Consider the following 27,021-nt stretch of genomic DNA (forward strand, 5'->3'; position numbering starts at 1 on the left):
TGTCAAGTGCAGAGAGCCAATGGAAACAGACGAGGACTGGCGCTTCCAGCTTCTCCGCTGCCTCCAGACTTCTCCTTGGGGCACTTCCAAAAACATTCAGGGGCACCTTACTCTTACAGATTGCTGAATAGCAATGCAGTCGGAATCCCAAGCAGAAAATGTTGGAAAAAAACTCAGCTGGTCTAACAGCATCTGTGGAGAGAAAGGCAGAATTAACCTTTCGGGTCCATATGACTCTTCAGAGCTCTTAAGAAGAGTCACATGGACTCAAAACGTTAACTCTGCCTTTCTCTCCCCAGATGCTGTTAGACCTCCTGAGTTTTTCCAACGTTTTCTGTTTCAGATTTCCAGCATCTGCAATATTTTGCTTTTATCTTAATGCAATCGGAGTTCCGGATAACCTTATGTTTATCTCTCCTTTTTCTTCCTCTCCCTTCACCCATAGCATTGAAGTCAGTTGTAGTGCCCTAAAAAAAATGGCCTTTAGATATTAGCAAAGGGATTAGATCTCTACCACCACCGCCTCCCCCCAGCCATTTGAGGAGAGAGGAAAGCAAAACAGCAGCCGAAGACTTCTCATTTTATTTAAATCAAGGTGCTTTATTGCCAGAACTTGTACAGTAAAGTCCCACCGTTCGCAACTTTCCTCTTTTGCGAATTCGCCCATCAATGCACCCATTGCGGACCCAAATGTTCACTTATCCGTGGTTTTAAAAAAAAAATAGAAGCCACCTTTAGAAAATGCCGGAAGAAAAGCCGCCTAAATTAAAGTTTTTTTTTGAAAAAAGGAAGGCATCCATAATATATTCCCTGCGGTAGAAAGTGCGCTCTGTGCAGGTGTCTGCGTGTAGCTGTTGCTTTTTTTTTTGCTGTAATTTAATCCCTGGTCACCTCCTCTCTCATGTAAAGTACTGCAAGTGTGACGAATTTTTATTCTTTTTTTTTGGGTCCTCTTGTTAAACAATTTCTCTAGTCGGTTTTTCTTTAAATTTATTAAAAACAGTTTTTCTTGCCTTTGACCCTTCTGCACGTGTAGAATTTTAGGATGGCCGGGACCATCTAATTGACTCCCATTGTGAAGTACGTTCGTCATTTGCGAGGTTTCGCAGGAACATCGTCCCCCGCAAGCGGCGGGACTTAACTGTATTCAACAGCATTCGCAGTGCTGATAAAGAGAGAATTGGTAATGTAACTTCCTATTTGTTACCGTACTTCATCATAATTGAAATATCCTTCGGATGTTTATGTTGTACAAGGGAGGGGACACAACAGAGAGCTGTAACAATAGTATGGTCTTACTTAGCCAGTCTGATAGCTATGAAGCTGAGCTGGGACAGGAAAATAAACCTTTTATAACTGGTTTGTAACTGGCCTTAGATGAATAATTATAGATACAGTATAAATCTGTCCCTGGAATTCCTGGGCAGTTTGGCTATTTTTTTTTTTGAGGGGTGCCAATGCTCTTTTGAGGTTGGTTCAGATCTCATGCATATAAAGCTCCCTTTAGCAGATTGGCCGTGTGACACTGCACTGGCTCTTTGGAAGGAATCATTTTGTCGAGATCTGTCCCTCAATTTTAAAGTGATTTGCAAACGTGACGTGAGAAAAAAAACTTTTCCTCGCAGCGAGTGGTTCGGGTCTGGAATGCACTTCCTGGAAATGTGGTGGAGGCAGGTTCAATCGAGGCATTCAAGAGGGCATTAGATGGTTATTTGAATAGAAACAATGTGCAGGGGTATGGGGAAAAGGCAGGGTCATGGCACTAGGTCATAATGTTCATTTGGAGAGCTGGTGCAGACACGATGGGCTGAATGGCCTCCTTCAGTGCTGTTAAAATTCTGTGATTCTGTGAATTGTCTCCTTCCCTGACTCTAGTTTGGGCGCACAGTTGCATAGACGACAGCAGCTCTCCGGTATCTCATCTAACTGGGCTGCCTTCAATGTCCATGTCTCAACAGCGAGCATTGGCACACTGTTCACCGTGGAGCGCAGTTAATTGATCCTAGTCCCACCCAGTATCTATATGCTTTCAAAGAGAAGGTACTGGAAGGTGACCAGTTTTTTTTTCTCTATCCCCGACTCAGTAGGTCATCAATCTAAGTGTAGCTCCTCTTAATGGCTGCATCTAACCTGGGGGAGTTGAGCCTGGAAGCTTTCTGGTGGGGCGAGTGGCCCTTTTTGTTTAAGGAAAGAGAGTCAAATAGTGGACATCTGAAATAAAATCTGGGAATGGCTGGAAATACCATTAGCTATTGAAAAGAGATGAGCTGAGTTAATATTTGAGTGTCAGAATTGATGATTTTTGATTTTCTTTCAGAAGTTGACTGGGTTGTGCATTCCCAGCATCTTTGGTGAGATTGAGTTTAGATACATTCCATGAAAGAATAAAGATTTAAAAAGAAAGATGCCCAGGCAACTGTGAAGCAAGAGGAGGCAGACCTTGGACTTAGTCCTTCCAGTTCCTCGGTGTTTTGCTTCTCAACTTATAACATCGCAGTGTTAGTTCTGGTCAGATGTACAAAGTGAAACACGTTGACTAATCTGGACTTCACTAGTCCAACCTGTCACTTCCTACAAAGCACTTAAAACAGTGCTTAAAGCTGATCTTTTAGTTGCCTGAATTTCCCGATTTGCCACATTAATTCTTCTTTCTCCAGAGGGCATCTGAGCCATCTCAGGGATATAACCTTGCTTGCTTGTACATGTGTGGAAGCCTGACTTCAAGTGCAATGGGCTGTGGTAAGTCTTGTGGATACTATGTAGATCACTGCCTTTTGTAGTGACTGGTGTTGGTGTTGACAGATTTTTGTGCTTTATTTTAATGACCTGTAAACCATAAATAACAGCATTCTCCTGGTATATCACCTGATTAAGGTAATGAACAACCCAGTGATTCAGGATAGGAAAAGCTCCAGAGGCTATCCGTGATATGTTGAATCACCTGATTTTAGTTGGGGCGGTGATTACAGCCCTATAAAATGGCCTTGGGGTGGAGAGGGAGGGCAAATTGGCGAGGCTTTCTGATCTCTTTTCAATGAGATGTGGGATATACGGGGTAGCGTTAGTGAGGGATGTGGGATATATCAGTGTGTTATAGTGAGGGAGATATGTGGTTTTTTTTTTTATTCATTCATGGATGTGGGCGTCACTAGCTAGGCCAGGCCAGCATTTATTGTCCATCCCTAATTGCCCTTGAGAAGGCGGTGGTGAGCTGCCCTCTTGAACCGCTGCAGTCCGTGTGGCGTAGCTACACCCACAGTGCTGTTAGGAAGGGAGTTCCAGGATTTTGACCCAATGACAGTGAAGGAGAGGCGATATATTTCCAAATCAAGATGGTGAATGACTTGGAGGGGAACTTCCAGGTGGTGGTGTTCCCATGTGCCTGCTGCCCTTGTCCTTCTAGATGGCAATGGTCGTGGGTTTGGAAGGTGCTGACTAAGGAGCCTTGGTGAGTTCCTGCAGTGCACTTTGTAGATGGTACACACTGCTGCTACTGTGCGTTGGTGGTGGAGGGTGTGAATGTTTGTGGATGTGGTGTCAATCAAGCAGGCTGCTTTGTCCTGGGTGGTGTCAAGCTTCTTGAGTGCTGTGGGAGCTGCACTCATCCAGGCAAGAGGGGAGTATTCCATCACGCTCCTGACTTGTGCCTTGTAGATGGTGGACAAGCTTTTGGGAGTCAGGAGGTAAGTTAGTCGCCACAGGATTGCTAGCCTCTGACCTGCTCTTGTAGCCACAGTATTTATATCGGGGAGTTTTACAGTGAAGGGCATAGGGTATATCGGGGAGTGTTACAGTGCAGAATATGGGTTTATTAATGTTACAGCGATACGTATGGATATATTGGGGAGCATTTTAAAAAATGTAGGGTATACCAGAGAGTGTTACAGCATTATATTTATTATATCAAGTGTTTACAAATTTTTGCAAGCAATTTATTTGTGCTTCTGCCCATCCCACTACATGAATTTTCCCTGCTTTCACCTATTTCTTTATATACAAAGTGTGCTCTTTCTTTGAAAATTGCATACAGTATTCAAAATAGCTTAAAATTCACCTTAAATGTAACTGGTCTTTCGAGAGTTGAGGGAGTTCCAACATCAGGGAGCTTTTATATTTTGTATCAAGTCAGTCACAAGAATTCTCCTATCCATTTTTGTCTCTTGTTTCAAACAGTGACTGGTGATTATTTTGCTGGGAAGCTAGCTATGAGTTATTGCTGATATCCTGTCTATGGAATTGAATTGACATCAGTCAGGGATACATTTGTTTAACCCAGGTTTGTCATTCCCATTGAAATTATTAATACAGGTCCCATTTCCTTGCACTGCCAAACTCAAACTCGGTTAAATCACCAACCTGTATTAATGGCCTGTGCCTTTACCGATGATCCAGTTCCTTTGCAAGATCAAACTCGTTAACTCTCCCTGCATCTCAGTGAGCAATCTACCTGTGTGCCTTGGGCTCAGTAACTTCCCCTGTCCAACACTTGAACACCTAGCTCCCTTGAATTTAGCAGACACTGTCCTCCCAGCTAAAAATGCTGTTGACATTTGCAGGCTGAATTTAAAAAAAAAAGTTAGTCATAGTAATGGAAAACAAATTTTAAACTTTTTTTTAAGCAGTGGCGATGGAGAGACGAGGTCTTTAATATAGGTCCTGGTGGTGATGCCTTCATTTTAAATATCCACTTTCTTTTTTAATTAAGCAGTTTAATCTGCTTTCTACTGTATAACTTCTACATAGTTTGCTGGGTACAGTCCAATCCGGCCTCCATCAAGGTAACCTTTGCACCATCCTTGCTCATCCTCATCCTCCACTTTAGTCAGCTCCTGACCTGAAAATCAAACAAAAAAGCATCCAGTCAAAGTGGCATAAAGGACTGGAAAGGCAATCCATAGCAAAGTTTGAAATGTCCCATGTTATTCTTTACAGGATGAACCAGCACAGGAAGGTGGTTGGCCCATTGTGCCACTGCTAACTCTTTGAAAAAGTTATCCGATTAAGTTCCACTCTTTCCACATGGTGAGGCAAATCTTTCCTTTGCAAATATACATCCAATTCCCATTCAAAGTGCATTCCAGATCATAAGATCTCACTGCGTTAAAAGTTCTCATCTTCCCTCTGATTCTTTTGCCAATTACTTTAGATCTGTGTCCTCTGGCTACTGATCCAGTAGAAACTGTTTCTCCTTATTTGCCCTGTCAAAACCCTTCAGAAGTTTCAAGACCTTTAACTCTCCCTGCCTCTCAGTGAGTAATCTACCTCTGTGTCATGGACTCTCTTAACCCCCTCTCTTCTAAGTAGAACAATCACAGCGTCTCTAGTCTCTCTGCAGAGCTGAAGTCCTTTAACCCTGGAATCATTCTGTTAAATCTCTGCTCCCTCTCCAGGGCCTTGACATCTTTCTTGAAGCGCGGTGCCCCAGATTGGACACACTACCCCAGTTGAGGCCAACCAATGTTTTTAAGAACATGGGGAGATTTGTGGTCGAAATAATTTAGCACTGTTCCGACAATCGAGTGGATAAATGTGCCACTAAACAGCACAGACATGAAGGACCCAGGTTCAGTTCCTGATCTGCACTGTCTGCTGATGGTCTCAGCTGGGAGAACTGTGGTTGGGTGGCTCCCATTGACCTCAGCGCACTTGGCGAAATGGAAGGATGGAATCAAGCCAGGGTTCCAATCCACATCACTATTCACTGACTACCCCCTGCCCTCCCTCCCCCCTGCATTGCAGGAAAGTGCACACGTGTGGGGACTACTGGATCGGTGTGATGTGCACCACTGCTGAATAGCCTACCACCAATCCCAAAGCTCACACATAAGATAGTGGGTGTGGTAGCAGAGGGGTATCACCATCTGTACCCCAACAAGTCTGAAGGAGAAAAAGTTTGGGGGGTGCAGGTGGGGGACAGGGAATATAATTTGATTAAAATTTGGAGATTGATCTATCTGGTAACCTAAATGGGATAGGTGCAGACTGACATCAACCACTAGATGTCAGTCTTGGTTGGTAAATATACCCAAGTACTTTTGTGAAGAGCTGAGTCCTGTTCAAGGGTTGCCATAAAATAATTGTTTTTTCTTAAATGTGCTCCTATTTTATTGTTTTTGTCTCTTCCTCCCGTTCTGTCTTCACGACCACCATCAAACTCCAGCTCTGGCAAAAGCTGACAGGCAACTGGAGAGGCAGCGAACTGAGAGAATCCCCACCCCACCATCCACCCAATCTCCCCCAATTTCTTGTCCATATTGTGAGCCCCATTTACTGTCAGTTGAAGGGGTTCACTGAATATGCATCACTGAATATGCAATGAATAAGGCTGGAGCTGAGCTACCTGTGGCTCCTACCTTGAATGTCACCTGTCTCCTTGTATTAAGCTATTTTGTTTTTGGGTGAGAATTATTAGTGCTTGGGAATGGGATGCCCTCCCTCCTCAGCCTCCCTGGGCCAACATTAAGTGCTCCTAGCCAAGGTGTAGCACAGGGGCAGAGTAAAACTTACTTTCTTTTCCCTAGCAACCTGCTTCAGTCCCAACTTAAGTGTGCCCCTTAGTGTGACACCTTTGCCCAGACACATTTAGCAGTTTTTAGTGGCTCATGCCCACGATATTAATGCAGAAGACTTTCTACAGTGCTCGTCAGAAAAAGCATCCCGCCAACAACAATATGCATTTATATGACGCCTTCAGTAATAAAAGTCCCATGCTGCCTTGCATCAGAGAACAAGGACACTAAGCAGTAGAAGACTTCGGAGAGGTGACTGAAAGTACAGTCAAAAGAAAATAAGATCTTAACAAAAGCTTTCAAACGTGGGAATGAATCAGGAAGGCAGAGAGAATTTAAGGTGTCAGTTCCAGGGGAGTAGGGTTGGGTTGACTGAAGATTCTGCCAATGATGTTGAGTGATGAGGCTAAGACTCAGAGAAGCAAAGAACACAGACTGGGATTTGGGGCTGACGGAGGTTATAGAGATTAATGAGTGAGACTCTCTAAAGGGAAATTAAGGCGCTTAATTTGAATTCGGTGTGCTGAGGGGATCAGCGGAGGTTGGTCAGGGCAGGGGTTGAGGGGTGAGCAGAACTTAATGCAGGACATGAGATGGGCTTTCTGCAGGAGTCGGAGCCTCATTAGGGGAAAGCTTCGGAGAAAAGCTTTGGAGGAATTGAATCTTGAAGCAACAAAAAAATCTCTAGAAAGGAAGTAGAGATCAAACTGGGAAGGAAAGGGACTAAAAATGGAACTGACAGAACTACAGTCAAAGAGAGTTTTGAAAGACTTTGACAGTGGATATAGAATATTGGCTGGACCACATTTGGGAGTACTGTCAATAGTTCTGGGTGGTCTTGTTATAGAAAGGGTAGAGAGGCACTGGAAAAGGTGCAAATGATTTACTAGGATGATACCAGAATTGAGAGGTAATAACTATCAGGAAAGATTGAATAGACTTGGGGCTTTTCCCTTTAGAAAAGAGAAGACAGAAAGAGGGTGGCCTGTTAGAAGTCTTTAAGGTTATGAAGGGGTTCGAAAGGATCGATGCGGAGATGTTTCCCCTTGCGGAGGAGATCAGAACTAGGGTGTCATAAGTATAAGGCAGTCACTAATAAATGCAGTGGGGCATTCAGGAGCAACTTCTTAACCCAGAGAATGTTTAGAATGTGTAATTCGCTACCTCATCGAGTAGTAGAGACAAATAGCTTAGAACCATTTAAGGGGAAGCTGGATAAACACATGGGGGAGAAGGGAATAGAAGGATATGGTGATGAGGTTAGATGCAGAAGGACAGGAGGAGGCTCATGTGGGCACTAGCATAGTGTAGTTGGGCTGAATAGCCTGTTCCTATGCTGTAAATACTACATAAGGAGGAAGCAAGACTGGGAGTTTAGAGAGGTGCATAGCAACTGAAAAATCTGCCCTGACAGTGAAGCAGAAAAATATGGGGAATGAAGACTAATTCAGCCATGGAGGGATGTGCAGCGTTCTGTCCTTCTCCTCCCTGTCCCACTTAAGCTACTCTAGGGGACTCCTTGGAGAAACGTCAAGATGGGACGGTTTGCGAAAGTTTATGATGCAGTGCTTACCCGCTTTGAAACTGAGCTCGTCTGATTCCTGGCTGGTGTAATCGTACAGGGCTCGGATTCTGATGCCAGGGATGTTTGTGCCATCCTCACCAAGGGAATACCCTTTACTTAAACTGTGAAACCAAAAAACACAAGAGTGGAGTGGCTTGAAAAGAAAATTTCAGCTGTGAACCAGTGACGACAAAGGAAGCTGAGGTGGTTATAAATAAATACTTCTCCTGCTCACAGCCCCCTCTTCTGGGTCACTGTTCAGATCTAAGGCACTAGAATTGGACATTCAGCATCAAGACGTCCTAAATTGGGTTCAAGTAGCGGTTTTTATTTGGGTTTGTTTATACCTCCCTGCCTCTTTGGTTGAAGGTTCCTTGTGTGATCGTAAGAAACAGGAGCAGGAGTAGGTGATTCAGCCCCTTGAGCCCTCTCTGCCATTCAGTAAGATCGTGGCTGATCTGATTGTGCCCTTAACTCTTATTTTCCTGCCTCCCCACCCACCCCACCCCACCCCAACATAGACTTTGACTCACCTGTCGATCAAGAATCTGTCTAACTCAGCCTTGAATCTATTCAATGACCCAGCCTCCACTACTCTCTGGGGAGGAGAACTCCAAAGACTAACAACCCTCAGAGAAGAAATTCCTCCTCGTCTCCGTGTTAAATGGGAGACCCCTTCTTTCGAACCGTGCCCCCGTGTTCTATAATTCCCCACGAGGGGAAGCCTATCAGCATCTTTTCTATCAAACCTCCTCAAAGCCTTGTTTGTTTCAATAAGATCACCTCTCATTCTTCTCAATTCCAGTGAGTATAGACCCAACCTGCTCAACCTTTCCTCATCAGATGAACCTCTCATCCCAGGAATAAGCTGAGTGAAACTGCCCTGAACTGCTTCCAATGCAAGTATATCCCTCCTGAAGTAGAAAACTGCATACAGTACTCTAGGTGCTTGTAGTGGCTCCAGTACCTCACCTTAATGATGACTCTTCATCAATGAGTGTCGATTGGAGGGTATCACAGCTGAGCCCAATGCTGTCTTCGTCTGAGATCCAGTTGGGAGTCACTAAATGGAATTTTGGATTGGGAGCTTTGGCTGAGTGTTCCAAGTATAATCTCGACTCTCTCGATACTGCTTTCACTCGTTCACTGTTCTTTTTCTCCAAAAAAAAATCCAGTGTCTGATCTTGTGCTTATGGATTTGAGTTTACTTACACTTTTTTTTTTGGAATAGCTGATTTTCGAAGTGCTCGGAGGTAACATCTCCATTTTTTTGGAGGCCAGGAATGATTTAGATTTTACCTCCTGATCTGACCTGATCTGTGCTGAGCTAGCCGCTTTTAGCTGGCAGCAGTGCATACAGACTTGTGTTTGGTGCCTTTCACAACCTAAGGACATCCCAAAATGCTTTATAGGCAATGAAGCAGTTTTTGGAGTGTAGTCACTGTTGCGATGTTGGAAGCATAGCACCAATTTGTACACAGCAAGATCCGACAGGGTCAGCTGACTGCACTACGAGACCTTACATCTCAAAATACCTTTGGAGAGGGTGATGTGAGGGATAATTATCAAGCACATACTGCGTCCACTGAGGGCTTAGCAAGTGGGTAGCTGAACAACCTCAGAGTAGCTGTTGTCACAAACAGCAGAGGGCCAGGGTGCTACAGATGGTCATTCTACTCTGGGGGCGAATTTAGCCGTGGCTCATGTCCCTGATTACTATCCAGCAGCCCCACCCGGAACTGTGAGCACTAGGTCAGACTTGGCTGGGTACCCTACAGTGGAAGAACCTGCTTACATGCACTGACGCTTGCATATAAATACTGGTCATAAGTGTGGAGGTATTGCAAGGGCACCCAGCTTACGCTGGGATGATCCATCAAGAGCCTTGGGAAGGGAGGGGAGAAGATTGGCAGAGAGAGGGAAAAAATGCACCATGTTTGTACTCTGAGTGAAATTGATCATTGGAAGGTCACCCCTTAGCATCAGGAAGTGACATCTCTAACATGTTACAACTCTAATGCTTCACCTTAAGCTCTGAAGAACCACCTTGTCCTCTTCCTTCTTCCCTTTTGCCTTCTTGTCTGTAATCTTTTCTCTCTCTGGGCTCCATTCCTGTGAGGTCAAAAGTCAGTATTAGATGCTGGTAATAAACTTGGAAGAGCCTTGTCTTTATTGAATTAAAGTCAGCCATTAGTCACATTAATTATCGTATTTTCCTTGACGATCTGGAACTGAGATAGGGAATTCAAAGTTAAAGCCTCTCCTAGTACCGAAATATATTAATGTAAACATCTTAACTAGAATAAGAGTTATAGAGTTGTTACAGCACAGAAGGGATGGTTCAAGAAGGCAGCTCACCTTCTCGAGGGCAATTCAGGATGGGCATTAAATGCTGGCCTAACCGGCAATGCCCACATCCCATGAATGAATATTAGAAAAAAAACTCGGCCAATCTCTCTCCAAGAGTTACTTAGCTAGCCCCAACCCTAGACCTTTCCCTGTAGCCCTGGAGATTTATACCCTCCAGTGGCCTTTTGAAACCATGATTGAATCTGCTTCTACCACATTCTCAGGCAGTGCATTCCAAATCATAACCACTTGCTACTTCAAAAAAAAGGTCTTCCTCATTTGATTTTCTTTATTATAATGTGGGCGTTGCTGGCAAAGCCAGCATTTGTTACCTGTCCCTGATTGCCCTTGAACAGAGGGCAGTTGAGAGCCAACCGCATTGCTATGGGTCTGGAGTCACAAGTAGGCCACGCCAGGGAAGAACAGCTGACTTCCTTCCCTAATGGACATTCGTGAACCAGATGAGTTTTTACAACAATCGTCATGGTCACCGTTACTGAGACTCGTTTTATATTCCAGATTTATTAATTGAATTCAGATTCCACTAGCTGAAGTGGTGGGATTTGAGCCCATGTCCCCAAAGCATTAGCCTGGGCCTCCAGATTATCAATTCAGTGATAATACCACTACGCCACCATCTCCCCACAGCCTCATGTTGGCAATGGCCCTTTTGCCAACCACTTTCTATCTGTGTCCTTTGGTTTTCGACCCTTCCATCGATGGGAACAGTTTCTCTTTATCTTCTCTATCCCTTGTGTCTGAAGATTTTATTTTACCTTATGAATCATGGGCTGTGGCAATACTGACAAGGATAGAAAGAACTTGCATTTGTATAATGTCTTTCACATCCTCAACAAGTCCCAAAGCTTTCCAAGCCATCTAATTACCTAAGAGGTGTAGACACTGTTGTTTTGTGGGCAATGGTGGTAGCCAGCTTGCAGTCGTGTATGGAATGAACATTGGCCAGAAAACTGGGAAATTGCCCCCTTCTATGCCACACCAGGTCCAACTGAACAATTGAAACAGGGCAAAAACAGAATTACCTAGAAAATCTCAGCAGGTCTGGCAGCATCGGCGGAGAAGAAAAGAGTTGACGTTTCGAGTCCTCATGACCCTTCAGCAGAACTGAGTAAAGTTAGGAGAGGGGTGAAATATAAGCTGGTTAAAGGTGGGGGGTGGGGTGGGGGGGGAGAGAAGTTGGGGGGGTGGGTGGTTGTAGGGACAAGCAAGCAGTGATAGGAGCAGATAATCAAAATATGTCACAAAGGAACAAAGACGTGTTAAAGGTGGTGATATTATCTAAGAGAATGTGCTAATTAAGAATGGATGGCAGGACACTCAAGGTACAGCTCTAGTGGGGGTGGGGTGGAAAGACTGACAGGGCATTACAGGTATAGATTTAAAAATAATGGAAATAGGTGGGAAAAGAAAAATCTATATAAATTATTGGAAAAAACAAAAGGGAGGGGGAAGAAATAGAAAGGGGTGGGGATGGGGGAGGGAGTTCAAGTTCTAAAGTTGTTGAATTGAATATTCAGCCCGGAAGGCTGTAAAGTGCCTAGTCGGAAGATGAGGTGCTGTTCCTCCAGTTTGCGTTGGGCTTCACTGGAACAATGCAGCAAGCCAAGGACAGACATGTGGGCAAGAGAACAGGGTGGAGTGTTAAAATGGCAAGCGACAGGGAGGTTTGGGTCTTTCTTGCGGACAGACCGCAGGTGTTCTGCAAAGCGGTTGCCCAGTTTGCGTTTGGTCTCTCCAATGTAGAGGAGACCGCATTGGGAGCAACGAATGCAGTAGACTAAGTTAGGGGAAATGCAAGTGAAATGCTGCTTCACTTGAAAGGAGTGTTTGGGCCCTTGGATGGTGAGGAGAGAGGAAGTGAAGGGGCAGGTGTTGCATCTTCTGCGTGGGCATGGGGAGGTGCCATAGGTGGGGGTTGAGGAGTAGGGGGTGATGGAGGAGTGGCCCAGGGTGTCCCGGAGGGGAACGATCCCTACGGAATGCCGCCGGGGTGGGGGGTGAAGGGAAGATGTGTTTGGTGGTGGCATCATGCTGGAGTTGGCGGAAATGGCGGAGGATGATCCTTTGAATGCGGAGGCTGGTGGGGTGATAAGTGAGGACAAGGGGGACCCTATCATGTTTCTGGGAGGGAGGAGAAGACGTGAGGTTGGATGCGCGGGAGATGGACCGGACAAGGTTGAGGGCCCTGTCAATGACTGTGGGTGGAAAACCTCGGTTAAGGAAGAAGGAGGACATGTCAGAGGAACTGTTTTTGAAGGTAGCATCATCAGAACAGATGCGACGGAGGCGAAGGAACTGAGAGAATGGGATGGAGTCCTTACAGGAAGCGGGGTGTGAGGAGCTGTAGTCGAGGTAGCTGTGGGAGTCGGTAGGCTTGTAATGGATATTGGTGGACAGTCTATCACCAGAAATTGAGACAGAGAGGTCAAGGAAGGGAAGGGACGTGTCAGAGATGGACCATGTGAAAATGATGGAGGGGTGGAGATTGGAAGCAAAATTAATAAATTTTTCCAGGTCCCGACGAGAGCATGAAGCAGCACCGAATCCAATCCAATTGCTTCCAATCTCCACCCCTCCATCATTTTCACATGGTCCATCTCTGACACTTCCCTTCCCTTCCCTTCCTTGACCTCTCTCAATTTCTGGTGATAGACTGTCCACCAATATCCATTACAGGCATACCGACTCCCACAGCTACCTCGACTACAGCTCCTCACACCCCGCTTCCTGTAAGGACTCCATCCCATTCTCTCAGTTCCTTCGCCTCTGTCACATCTGTTCTGATGATGCTACCTTCAAAAACAGTTCCTCTGACATGTCCTCCTTCTTCCTTAACCGAGGTTTTCCACCCACGGTCATTGACAGGGCCCTCAACCTTGTCCGGCCCATCTCCCGCACATCCGCCCTCACGCCTTCTCCCTCCCAGAAACATGATAGGGTCCCCCTTGTCCTCACTTATCACCCCACCGGCCTTCACATTCAAAGGATCATCCTCCGCCATTTCCGCCAACTCCAGCATGATGCCACCACCAAACACATCTTCCCTTCACTCCACCCCCGGCGGCATTCCGTAGGGATCGTTCCCTCCGGGACACCCTGGTCCACTCTTCCATCACCCCCTACTCCTCAACCCCCACCTATGGCACCTCCTCATGCCCACGCAGAAGATGCAACACTTGCCCCTTCACTTCCCCTCTCCTCACCGTCCAAGGGCCCAAACACTCCTTTCAAGTGAAGCAGCATTTCCCCTAACTTAGTCTACTGCATTCGTTGCTCCCAACGCGGTCTCCTCTACATTGGAGAGACCAAACGTAAACTGGGCAACCGCTTTGCAGAACACCTGCGGTCTGTCCGCAAGAAAGACCCAAACCTCCCTGTCCCTTGCCATTTTAACACTCCACTCTGCTCTCTTGCCCACATGTCTGTCCTTGGCTTGCTGCATTGTTCCAGTGAAGCCCAACGCAAACTGGATGCACAGCACCTCATCTTCCGACTAGGCACTTTACAGCCTTCCGGACTGAATATTGAATTCAACAACTTTAGATCTTGAACTCCCTCCCCCATCCCCACCCCCTTTCCATTTCTTCCCCCTCCCTTTTGTTTTTTCCAATAATTTATATAGATTTTTCTTTTCCCACCTATTTCCATTATTTTTAAATCTATACCTGTAATGCCCTGTCAGTCTTTCCACCCCACCCCCACTAGAGCTGTACCTTGAGTGTCCTGCCATCCATTCTTAATTAGCACATTCTCTTAGATAATATCACCACCTTTAACACGTCTTTGTTCCTTTGTCTGTGACATCTTTTGATTATCTGCTCCTATCACTGCTTGCTTGTCCCTACAACCAACCACCCCCCCCCCCCCCCCCACCCCACCACCTTAAACCAGCTTATATTTCACCCCTCTCCTAACTTTACTCAGTTCTGCTGAAGGGTCATGAGGACTCAAAACATCAACTCTTTTCTTCTCCGCCAATGCTGCCAGACCTGCTGAGTTTTTCCAGGTAATTCTGTTTTTGTTTTGGATTTCCAGCATCCGCAGTAGTTTTTTGTTTTTATCTCTGTGTTTAATTGAAACAGGGTCTAAGTTTCATGTTGCGTCTGAAAAACGGCAAAGCTGGTAATTTGGCACTGCCTTACTAATGCAATGGAAGGTCAGCCAGCCTATTGGTTGGAGTGGGGCTTGAACCCACAGCCTTTTGACTTGGAAGTGAGAGAGCCAGGTTGAGCTAAAGTCAAATTTGTGATGCCAGCCACGATCCCACTGCATTCTGAACACAACAGGTAAAATACCGCACATGACATAACCAAGTATGTTGGCTGAAAGATGCAAGCCTCAGGTATATTTTCAAACTGAAAGTGCAGCCACTTCTGTAATGTTGGAAACGTGGAAGTCAGTTTTGCATTGTGCACAAACAGCTCCCACAATCAGCAATGTGACAATGACCGGATGATCTGTTTTTGTGATGTTGGTTGAGGGACAAATATTGTCCAGGGCACTGGGGATAACCCCCCTGCTTATCCTTGAAATAATATCATAGGATCTTTTACATTCACCTGAGAGAGCAGGTTTAACATCTCATCTGAAAGACAGCACCTCGGACAGTACAGCACTCCCTTAGTACTGCACTATCAGTCTAGATTGTTCTCTGGAGTGGTACTTGAACCCACAACCTTTTGATTCAGAGGCAAGAATGCTACTCACTTCAGTCATAGCTGAACACTTACTTAATTACAAATAGAGGATTAAAATTCTGACTTGTGGGAGGTAAAACAATGAAAAAGATTGTATTGATTTGGAGATAAACTGACCCATGACGGGATTGTCCAAATGGACAAAGATTATGCACTCACCTGAAAATGTGGCCAGCTGGTTGGCATCCCTGGACCATGTGTGTTGCGCCACCATTTCAAATCATTCTGCTCATTTACTGATAGCACGTTCTGGTGTAGGTCATTAAATATAGACCGGAAGCTGGAGAGAGAGTTGGTGGGGGGGGAGATTGTAAATTTATTAAGAAATTTATATCCCTATCCTTCCCTTGAAATGAGATGCAGCCTTCCTCTAGGAACACCCATGGGCTGTGTGCTAGCCAATGATGCACATACTGCATATATAAGCAGCCTGGAAGTCTAGATGACTTGAGTGCCCCTCTCGTACACCTGGTATGTTTCCAAGGTGAAACTTGCCCAACTTGGAATGGACCCGGAAGTTAACAATTACTAAAGCTCCACAAAGGGCAATGACCCAACTCAATCGGATCCCTCTTTAAGTAAACGACACCCTTGACCTTCAGCCAGCTAAACCACAGGGGTGTTACCAAATTATCTTGACTCTAAAACAGCCAGTTGTTTCCAACCCATGTTTAGCCAAGTTCAGATCTCTTCTGCAGGTACCTTGTGGCCAAACTGTAGAGTGACTTCACAAAATGTAAGTACAGCATCTTTTATCTGATCAAGAAATTGCTGAACGGAAGAAGAAACGAGTTGGCCTGTTGAAACTTTAATGTTGAGCATTACTGCGCCTTCATTTCAGAATTCTCGTCCTTCTTTCCAATTCCCTCCCTATCTCTTTAACCTCCTCCAGTCCTACAATCCTCCAAGATCTGTGTTTCTCCAGTTGCTAAGGAGGCTAATGTAATGCTATCCTTTATTGCGAGGGGGATTGAACATACAAGTAAGGATGTTATGCTTCAGTTATACAGGGCATTGGTGAGACCACATCTCAAATACTGCGTGCAGCTTTGTTCTCCTTATCTCAGGATGTAAATGCATTGGAGGCGGTTCAAAGGAGGTTTACTAGATTGATACCTGGAATGAGCAGGTTGTCTTATGAGGAAAGGTTGGACAGACTGGGCTTGTTTCCACTGGAGTTTAGAAGAGTGAAGGGTGATTTGATTGAAGTATACAAGATCCTGAATGGTCTTGACAAGGTGTACGTGGAAAGGATGTTTCCTCTTGTGGGTGAGTCCAGAACTAAGGGGCACTGTTTTAAAATTAAAGGTTGCCCTTTTAGGACGGAGGTGGGGAGAAATTTTTTCTCTTAGAGGGTTGCGCGACTTTGGAATTCTCTGCCTCAAGAGGTGGGGTCATTTGAATATTTTTAAGGCCGAGGTAGATAGATTCTTGTTAGGCAAGGGAATCAGAGACTATCGGGGTTAGATGGGAATGTGGAAATCAAAACAGAAGATGATCAGCCATGATCTTATTGAATGGCAGGACAGGCTTGAGGGACCGAATGGTCCACTCCTGTTCCTATTTCTTATGTTCTTATCTCTTATTTTAATTGCTCCAACATGGGCTACCCTGCATTCAGCTGCCTCAGCCCTATGTTCTGGCATTCCCTTTCTAAACCTCTCCACCTCATTCTCCTTCCTGAAGACACTCCTTAACACCTACCTCTTTGACTAGGCTTTTGATCACCTGTCCTATCAGCTCCATGTATGGCTTAGCGTCCTATGAAGCACCTTGGAAGGTTTGGCTATGTGAAAAGCACGATACAAACACAAGTTGCTGTCCTCAACTAAAGTCTTCCTAAGTTGTATTTCTGGTGTACTGTATGACTCTCTAGCTCCATGCAAGTTAGTATTGAGAAGGCATCACTGCCTGCTGGATCTTGCTGTTAGCCGATATCCACGTTAATATGCTGTTAACCTATTGATAGTGATCAGGAACAGGGAATGTGCTTGTTTTTTTTTGCCTTTCCTAACCCAAGATTTTTGGAATATAGATAATTGTATTTATATAGTACCTTTGCCCTAAAGGCAAATTGCTATACAACCAATTAAATACTTTTGAAGTCTACTCATTGTCTTATAACAAGTGTGGCAGTCAATTTTCACACAACCAGCTCCCACAACCAGCAATCAAATAAATGACCATCCGTTTTTGGTAAAGTTGATTGAAGGATAAATACTGACCAGGACACTGTTAATTATATTAAGATACACAGGTGAAGGGCATTGTTTAATTAAGTGCTTAGAGCCCTTATAAAGGGGGACTTGCCCCTTTAAGGGGCTGTTAATTTGTTTAAATTAGTTAATTTGATTAACTGTTTTTTAGGTCATGGGTACTCAAAAGAGACACCACCAATGGGCACCGCGGGGAATGGAGTGCATCATCAGCTGTGGCTTGAGGTGTCAGCTGTGGCTCAGTTCATAGCACCCTCGCCTTTGAACCAGAGGGTTGTGGGTTCATGTCCCACTCCCGGAAACCAAGAACTGTGATTGTACTCAAAGAGTTGCAATCTGTGACTGTTGATAACTCGAAAGAGTATCAGCTGTGGCTTGAGGTGTCAGCTGTGGCTCAGTTCATAGCACCCTCGCCTTTGAATCAGAGGGTTGTGGGTTCATGTCCCACTCCCGGAAAACCAAGAACTGTGATTGTACTCGAAAAGAGTTGCAATCTGTGACTGTTGATAACTCGAAAGAGTATCAGCTGTGGCTCAGTTCATAGCACCCTCGCCTTTGAATCAGAGGGTTGTGGGTACATGTCCCACTCCCGGAAAAACCAAGAACTGTGATTGTACTCAAAAGAGTTGCAATCTGTGACTGTTGATAACTCGAAAGAGTATCAGCTGCGGTGGAGGTGTCAGCTGTGGCTCAGTTCATAGCACCCTCGCCTTTGAATCAGAGGGTTGTGGGTTCATGTCCCACTCCCGGCAAACCAAGAACTGTGATTGTACTCTACAGAGTTGCAATCTGTGACTGTTGATAACTCGAAAGAGTATCAACGCAAGCCTTTCTTTGAGGTGTCAGCTGTGGCTCAGCTCATAGCACCCTCGCCTTTGAATCAGAGGGTTGTGGGTTCATGTCCCACTCCCGGAAACCAAGAACTGTGATTGTACTCGAAAAGAGTTGCAATCTGTGACTGTTGGTAACTCGAAAGAGTATCAGCCTTGGGAACAATATTTTAATTTAGTTAGTTAAGCCTCCTTCAAACATTGTCTTTTGTTACAGTGCCCGTTGAAGGGGCTACCGCTTTATTTAACTTGTTAATTAGTCTACTCTAACTTTCTCTTTATACTCTTCTGAGTACAACAGTGACTGCTGGGACACTGGGCTAATAGGAAGTAGATCGGTAGGTAGAAAGGTTTGTTTTTGAAGGCCGAGGTAGATAGCTTCTTGACTACCGAGGGAGTCTAATGTTATCGGGGGCATGTGGGAATGTGGAGTTGAGGCCACAGCAAGATCAGGCATGAACTTACTGGCTGGTGGAGCAGGCTCGAGGGGTCAAATAGCCCACTCCTCTTAATTCATATGTTCGTACATATTTGTAATGTTCCAGTCTGTGAATAAACCCATCAAGAAAAGTATCACTAGCTTGGGATTGGAGTAACATGCCAGAGAGAACTCCCTTGCTCACCTTTGATAGTGCCCTGGGGTCGTTTTGTGTCCAATCCAGAGGACAGACTGGCCCTCAGTTTAATATCTTATCCGTTAAACAGAAAATAAATAATTTTTTTTTTCATTCATTCATGGGATGTGGGTGTTGCTGACTGGGCCAACATTTATTGCCCATCCCTTAGGTGGTGGTGAGCTGCCTTCTTGAACCGTTCCAGTCCATGTGGCGCGGGTACACCCACAGTGCTGTTAGGGAGGGAGTTCCGGGATTTTGACCCAGTGACAGTGAAGGAACGGCGATATATTTCCAGGTCAGGATGGTGAGCGACTTGGAGGGGAACTTCTGGGTGGTGGTGTTCCCATATATCTGCTGCCCCTGTCCTTCTAGATGGTAGTGGTCGAAGGAGCCTTGGTGAATTCCTGCAGTGCATCTTGTAGATGGTACACACTGCTGCTACTGTGTGTTGGTGGTGGAGGGAGTGAATGTTTGTGGATGTGGTGCCAATCAAGTGGGCTGCTTTGTCCTGGATGGTGTCAAGCTTCTTGAGTGTTGTGGGAGCTGCACTCATCCAGGCAAGTGGGGAGTATTCCATCACACTCCTGACTTGTGCCTTGTAGATGGTGGACAAGCTTTGGGGAGTCAGGAGGTGAGTTATTCGTCACAGGATTGCTAGCCTCTGACCTGCTCTTGTAGCCACAGTATTTATATGGCTGGTCCAGTTCAGTTTCTGGTCAATGGTAACCTCCCAGGCTGTTGATAGTGGGAGATTCAGTGATGGTAATGCCATTGAATGTCAAGGGGCAATGGCTGAATTATCTCTTGTTGGAGATTGTCATTGCCTGACACTTGTGTGGTGTGAATGTTACTTGCCACTTGTCAGCCCAAGCCTGGATATTGTCCAGGTCTTGCTGCATTTGGACAAAGACTGCTTCAGTATCTGAGGAGTCGCGAATGGTGCTGAACATTGTGCAATCATCAGCGAACATCCCCACTTCCAACCTTATGATGGAAGGAAGTTCATTGATGAAGCATCTGAAGATGATTGGGCCGAGGACATTACCCTGAGGAACCCCTGCAGTGATGTCCTGGAGCTGAGATGACTGACCTCCAACAACCACGACCATCTTTCTTTGTGCTAGGTATGACTCCAACCAGTGGAGAGTTTTCCCCCTGATTTCCATTGACTCCAGTTTTGCTAGGGCTCCTTGATGCCACACTCAGTCAAATGCTGCCTTGATGTCAAGGGCAGTCACACTCATCTCTGGAGTCCAGCTCTTTTGTCCATGTTTGAACCAAGGCTGTAATGAGGTCAGGAGCTGAGTGGCCCTGGCGGAACCCAAACTGGGTGTCAGTGATAAAAACAAAAAACTGCGGATGCTGGAAATCCAAAACAAAAACAGAAATACCTGGAAAAACTCAGCAGGTCTGGCAGCATCGGCGGAGAAGAGCAAAGTTGACGTTTCGAGTCCTCATGACACTTCAACAGAACTAAGTAGAAATAGGAAAGGGGTGAAATATAAGCTGGTTTAAGGGAGGGGGGGTTGTTGGGACAAGCAAGCAGTGATAGGAGGAGATAACCAAAAGATGTCACAGACAAAAGAACAAAGAGGTGTTGAAGGTGGTGATATTCAGGACAAGCAAGGTAGCTCTAGTGGGGATGGGGTGAAATAAACGATGGTGGAATACATTTAAAAATAATGGAAATAGGTGGGAAAAGAAAAATCTATATAAATTATTCGAAAAAACAAAAGGGAGGGGGAAGAAACGGAAAGGGGGTGGGGATGGAGGAGAGAGTTCAAGATCTAAAGTTGTCGAACTCAATATTCAGTCCGGAAGGCTGTAAAGTGCCTAGTCGGAAGATGAGGTGCTGTTCCTCCAGTTTGCGTTGAGCTTCACTGGAACAATGCAGCAAGCCAAGGACAGACATGTGGGCAAGAGAGCAGGGAGGAGTGTTAAAATGACAAGCGACAGGGATGTCTGGGTAATGCTTGCAGACAGACCGAAGGTGTTCTGCAAAGCGGTCAATTTGCAGAACACCTTCGGTCAGTCCGCAAGCATTACCCAGACCTCCCTGTTGCTTGCCATTTTTACACTCCATCCTGCTCTCTTGCCCACATGTCTGTCCTTGGCTTGCTGCATTGTTCCAGTGAAGCTCAACGCAAACTGGAGGAACAGCACCTCATCTTCCGACTAGGCACTTTACAGCCTTCCGGACTGAATATTGAGTTCGACAACTTTAGATCTTGAACTCTCTCCTCCATCCCCACCCCCTTTCCGTTTCTTCCCCCTCCCTTTTGTTTTTTCGAATAATTTATATAGATTTTTCTTTTCCCACCTATTTCCATTATTTTTAAATGTATTCCACCATCGTTTATTTCACCCCATCCCCACTAGAGCTACCTTGCTTGTCCTGAATATCACCACCTTCAACACCTCTTTGTTCTTTTGTCTTTGACATCTTTTGGTTATCTCCTCCTATCACTGCTTGCTTGTCCCAACAACGCCGCCCCCCCCACAAAAACCAGCTTATATTTCACCCCTTTCCTATTTCTACTTAGTTCTGTTGAAGGGTCATGAGGACTCGAAACGTCAACTTTGCTCTTCTCCGCCAATGCTGCCAGACCTGCTGAGTTTTTCTGGGTGTCAGTGAGCAGGTTGTTGCTAAGCAAGTGCCACTTGATAGCACTGTTGATGACCCAATTACTGATGATCGAGAGTAGACTGATGGGGTGATAATTGGCTGGGTTGGATTTGTCCTGCTTTTTGTGTACAGGACATACCTGGGCAATTTTCCACATAGTCGAGTAGATGCCAGTGTTGTAGCTGCACTGGAACAGCTTGGCTATGGGCATGGCAAGTTCTAGAGCACATGTCTTCAGTACTATTGCCAGAATATTGTCAGGGCCCATAGCCATTGCAGTATCCAGTGCCTTCAGCCATTTCTTGATATCACGTGGAGTGGTGGTGCTCTGACTTCTCTCCTAGCTGAGATCAGCTAATTGAACAAAGGCAGTGATGGAAGACTGGGACTAGGTCAAAGCCAACCATTGTTCATAAACAGTGAACAGTTCAAACCAAAAATCATAGAATAGAATCACAGAAAACTTACAGCACAGAAGGAGATCATTTGACCCATTGTATCCCTATCATGAAGAGCAACCCAGCCTAATCCCACCTTCCTGCAAGTCACTGCTCTATAGTCGGCATCCAAGTACCTTTTAAATGTGATGGGAGTTTCTGCCCTGACCACCCTTTCAGGCAGTGAGTTCCAGGTCCCTAACTCCCTCTGCATGAGAAAATATTTCCTCAATTCCTCTCTCATCCTTCTACCAATTGCTTTAAATCTATGCCCCTTGATTTTTTTTGATCCCTCTGCTAAGGCGAATAGGTGGTCTCTATCTCAACCCTTCATAATTTTATATACTTCAATTAAGCCTCCTCTGTTCAGTGAAAAACAACTTCAGCCTATCCAATCTTTCCTCATAGCTAAAATTTCTCAGTCCTGGCAATGCCCCCGGAAATTTGCAGAACCTGTTGAAGATTGGAGTGGTGAGAGATGGCTCTTAAGAACTGAAGTAAGCGCGGAATGGGAAAATGCCCTTACACTTCATGCACAGCTGATATCCACACAGCAAACCATTCTGCCATGGTCTCGATCCAACTGTTTCATACACAATTCTATCTGCACTTATAGTCTCCAATTTCATAACTCGTCTAATGTCCATCTGGGCCATTTTTTTTTCAAAGGAACTTAATTGGCTCACTGTGTAGTGTTTGCTGTAGCTGGGAATAACATATACCAGGGGAAAATAACTCTCTTAGTCTACTCAAAGCTTAAATCCCAGAACCTCCGTCCATTCTATTAGGTGTTAACTTAGGCAGCTGCGCAGGAGAATGGGAAGTTGGTTTATAAGTAAGACCTGAATTATGTTTTCTTTTGGGGTGGAAAGATCCTGAAAACAATTTTGTTTAAACTTCTCTAGTTTTCTTCCCTGAAGGATCTGACTCTTGTTGGGGTGCGCAGCCACCAATTGTACTATGGGCACCACAACCGAGTGACCATTCTCCCACATGTGGGCTTGGGCAGTAGTATCACTGTGGCCAGAGTTTTTCCGTCGGCGAGTTGGGGGCAGTGCCCACTCGCCGACGCGGGATGACATCGGGGGGAACGCATGCACGAAAGAGCGCACTTTGACAGTTGGGGAATCCCTCCCCTCCCCACTCACAGGAAGCGCATAGCGCTTCCCGTCGGGTGGCCCGTTGGCCAGGCCTTAATTGGCCCACCCACTCAAAATGGCGGTGGGGCCCGTTTTGGCGGCAGCGATCGGCTACCCACCCATCAAGGGCAAAATTCTGCCCCATGTATTTGACTATAGGGAGGCCTGATCTGGCCCTTACTTGACACCCATACATGTTCTTGCTAGTCAAAGTCACTAAGATCCAATTAGGAGTGGGATCAGAAACCAAACTGTAGCTCCCACGGCCCACTTGAGATAAATTATCTCAGCATACACAAGAATGAAACTTGGTCTCTGATGACTTAGCACCGCATTGGGTGGAGATGTTAACCACTCGCCCTGCAAAATGTTTATCTGCATCTTTAAATCAGTCATCAACTTATTGCTCGTCACACACAATCATTATGGTACAGAAGTCCATTCTGCCCATTGAGTCCATGCCAGCTCTCTGTAGAGCACTCCAGTCAATCCAGTTCTCCCACTCTATCTATAACCCTGCAAATTTATTTCTCTCAAATGGCATCCAATTTCCTCTTGAAATCACTGATTATCTCTGCCTCCACCACCTTGGTAGACAGGAGTTCCAAGTCATTGCCACTCTGTGCCTCAGAAGGTTATTCCTCAGATCCTCCCTGTGTCTCTTGCCTAAAGCCTTAAATCTGGGTCCCTTAGTCTTTGCACCATCAGCCCATGGGAACAGCTTTTCTTATACATAATATGGTAGGGATGATATGGAGGATTGGAATGTACCTTTAACCTCACCTTTCATTGTTGGTGACATCAAGGTGCCGGTGAATGGACAAGAAGATCTGTTTGAGAAAGATTATGCGTTTCTGCTCCAACTGCTGGCTCTGGTCAAAGACCATCTCCATCTCCTCCATGTATTTTGGATTGTACTTGTTTAAGTCTTCTACAGTCTTTGTGTAGCGCTGCTTAACCTTGATGTGGGAGAGAATGGAGAGGACAGGAGATGAGTGGACAAAGCGACACACACCCCGCCCCACCCCACACAACACACCCACCCCACACAACACATCCACCCCACTCCACACAACACACCCACCCCACCCCACACAACACCCACCCCACCCCACACAACACACACTCCACCCCACGCAACACACACACTCCACCCCACGCAACACACACACTCCACCCCACACAACACACACACCCACTCCACACAACACATACACCCACTCCACACAACACATACACCCACTCCACACAACACACACACCCACTCCACACAACACACCCGCCCCACCCCACACAACACACACACCCACTCCACACAACACACCCCACCCCACACAACACACACACCCCACCCCACACAACACACACACCCCACCCCACACAACACACACACCCCACCCCACACAACACACACACCCCACCCCACACAACACACACACCCCACCCCACACAACACACCCACCCCACCCCACACAACACACACACCCACTCCACACAACACACACACCCACCCCACACAACACACACACCCACCCCACACAACACACCCACCCCACTCCACAACACACACACCCCACCCCACACAACACACACACCCCACCCCACACAACACACACCCCACCCCACACAACACACACCCCACCCCACACAACACACCCACTCCACCTCACACAACACACCCACTCCACTCCACACAACACACCCACTCCACCCCACACAACACACACACCCACCCCACCCAACACACCTGCCCCACCCCACACACAACACAACACAACACGCCTCGCCCCACACAACACGCCCCGCCTCGCCCCACACGCCCCGCCCCGCCCCACACGCCCCGCCCCGCCCCACACACGCCCCGCCCCACACAACACGCCTCGCCCCGCCCCACACAACACGCCCCGCCCCACACAACACGCCCCGCCCCACACGCCACGCCCCGCCCGGCCCCACACGCCCCACCTCACCCAACACAACACAACACAAAACAACACGCCCGCCCCGCCCCACACAACACACAACACGCCCCAACACAACACAACACGCCCCAACACAACACAACACGCCCCAACACAACACGCCCCAACACAACACGCCCCAACACAACACGCCCCAACACAACACGCCCCAACACAACACGCCCCAACACAACACGCCCCAACACAACACGCCCCAACACAACACGCCCCAACACAACACGCCCCAACACAACACGCCCCAACACAACACGCCCCAACACAACACGCCCCAACACAACACGCCCCAACACAACACGCCCCAACACAACACGCCCCAACACAACACGCCCCAACACAACACGCCCCAACACAACACGCCCCAACACAACACGCCCCAACACAACACGCCCCAACACAACACGCCCCAACACAACACGCCCCAACACAACACGCCCCAACACAACACGCCCCAACACAACACGCCCCAACACAACACGCCCCAACACAACACGCCCCAACACAACACGCCCCAACACAACACGCCCCAACACAACACGCCCCAACACAACACGCCCCAACACAACACGCCCCAACACAACACGCCCCAACACAACACGCCCCAACACAACACGCCCCAACACAACACGCCCCAACACAACACGCCCCAACACAACACGCCCCAACACAACACGCCCCAACACAACACGCCCCAACACAACACGCCCCAACACAACACGCCCCAACACAACACGCCCCAACACAACACGCCCCAACACAACACGCCCCAACACAACACGCCCCAACACAACACGCCCCAACACAACACGCCCCAACACAACACGCCCCAACACAACACGCCCCAACACAACACGCCCCAACACAACACGCCCCGCACAACACGCCCCGCCCCACACGCCCCATACAACACGCCCCGCTCCGCCCCACACAACACAACACGCCCCGCCCCGCCCCACACACAACACAACACGCCTCGCCCCACACGCCCCGCACAACACGCCCCGCCCCACACGCCCCGCACAACACGCCCCGCTCCGCCCCGCTCCGCCCCACACAACACGCCCCGCTCCGCCCCACACAACACAACACGCCCCGCCCCGCCCCACACACAACACAACACGCCTCGCCCCACACGCCCCGCACAACACGCCCCGCCCCACACGCCCCGCACAACACACCCCGCTCCGCCCCGCTCCGCCCCACACAACACAACACGCCCCGCCCCACCCCACCCCACTCCACACAACACAACACGCCCCGCCCCACATGCCCCGCACAACACGCCCCGCCCCGCACACAACGCGCCCCGCCCCGCCCCACCCACAACACAACGTGCCCCGCCCCGCACAACGCGCCCCGCCCCGCCCAACACGCCCCGCCCCGCCCAACACGCCCCGCCCCACACAACACGCACATCCCAGTGGTGTCAGTAGTGGCTCTCTCGCCTCTGATTTCAGAAAGTTGTGGGTTCAAGCCCCCAGTCCAGAGACTTGGTCACATAATTAAGGCTGACATTCCCACTGCAATACTGAGGGAATGCTGCACTGTCACAAATGCCGTCTTTCAGATGTGATGTTAAACTGAGGCCCTGTCTGCCCCCTCAAGTTGGGTAAAGATCTCTGACGCTATTTCAAAGAAGAACAGGGGAGTTCTCCTGGCGAATATTCATCCCTCATCCAAAGTATCACTAAAACAGACTATCTGGTTATTACTATGATGTGGGACGTTTCTAAAGTCCTTCATTTAGCTGTAAAATGTTTTGGGATGTGCTGAGGTTGTGAAAGGGACTATAGAAATGCACGTCTTTAAAGACTTTTATTTTTCAGCAGTGAGTATGATAAAACCCTGAGCAAATCAAGCGCTACATCAATCACCATGCTCAATGTCACCAATTGTGCCATGTGTGATTGGGATGGGTTGTGTGTGAGCAATTGTAAAATTTGTACATTGATCAATTGGAGACACGTTTCCAAGCATTGACAATGTAAGCAACCCAATGATATTGGTGGTATCCTCCTCAGTTAGCCTCCTGTAACT

General features: G+C 47.1%; 1 protein-coding gene across 4 annotated transcripts in view; it reads right to left on the bottom strand.

The window, feature by feature from the left end:
• Positions 1-3,876: 3,876 nt before the first annotated feature.
• LOC144669325 (protein kinase C and casein kinase substrate in neurons protein 3) overlaps positions 3,877-27,021 on the bottom strand; it is a 60,822-nt gene continuing 37,677 nt past the window's right edge. For 3 of the 4 annotated variants that reach the window (XM_078531685.1, XM_078531686.1, XM_078531688.1), the window contains exons 6-10: positions 23,789-23,964; positions 15,300-15,420; positions 10,100-10,185; positions 8,083-8,195; positions 3,877-4,834 (exon numbers count right to left, since the gene is read on the bottom strand). In XM_078531685.1, coding sequence (XP_078387811.1) covers positions 4,722-4,834; positions 8,083-8,195; positions 10,100-10,185; positions 15,300-15,420; positions 23,789-23,964 — 609 coding nt within the window. In that variant the 3' untranslated portion in view covers positions 3,877-4,721. The remainder of the gene's footprint in view (positions 4,835-8,082; positions 8,196-10,099; positions 10,186-15,299; positions 15,421-23,788; positions 23,965-27,021) is intronic. The other variant, XM_078531689.1, reaches the window with a different exon arrangement.

Source organism: Cetorhinus maximus, chromosome 29 (genome assembly GCF_964194155.1).
Source record: "Cetorhinus maximus chromosome 29, sCetMax3.hap1.1, whole genome shotgun sequence".
NCBI classification, from domain to species: domain Eukaryota; kingdom Metazoa; phylum Chordata; class Chondrichthyes; order Lamniformes; family Cetorhinidae; genus Cetorhinus; species Cetorhinus maximus.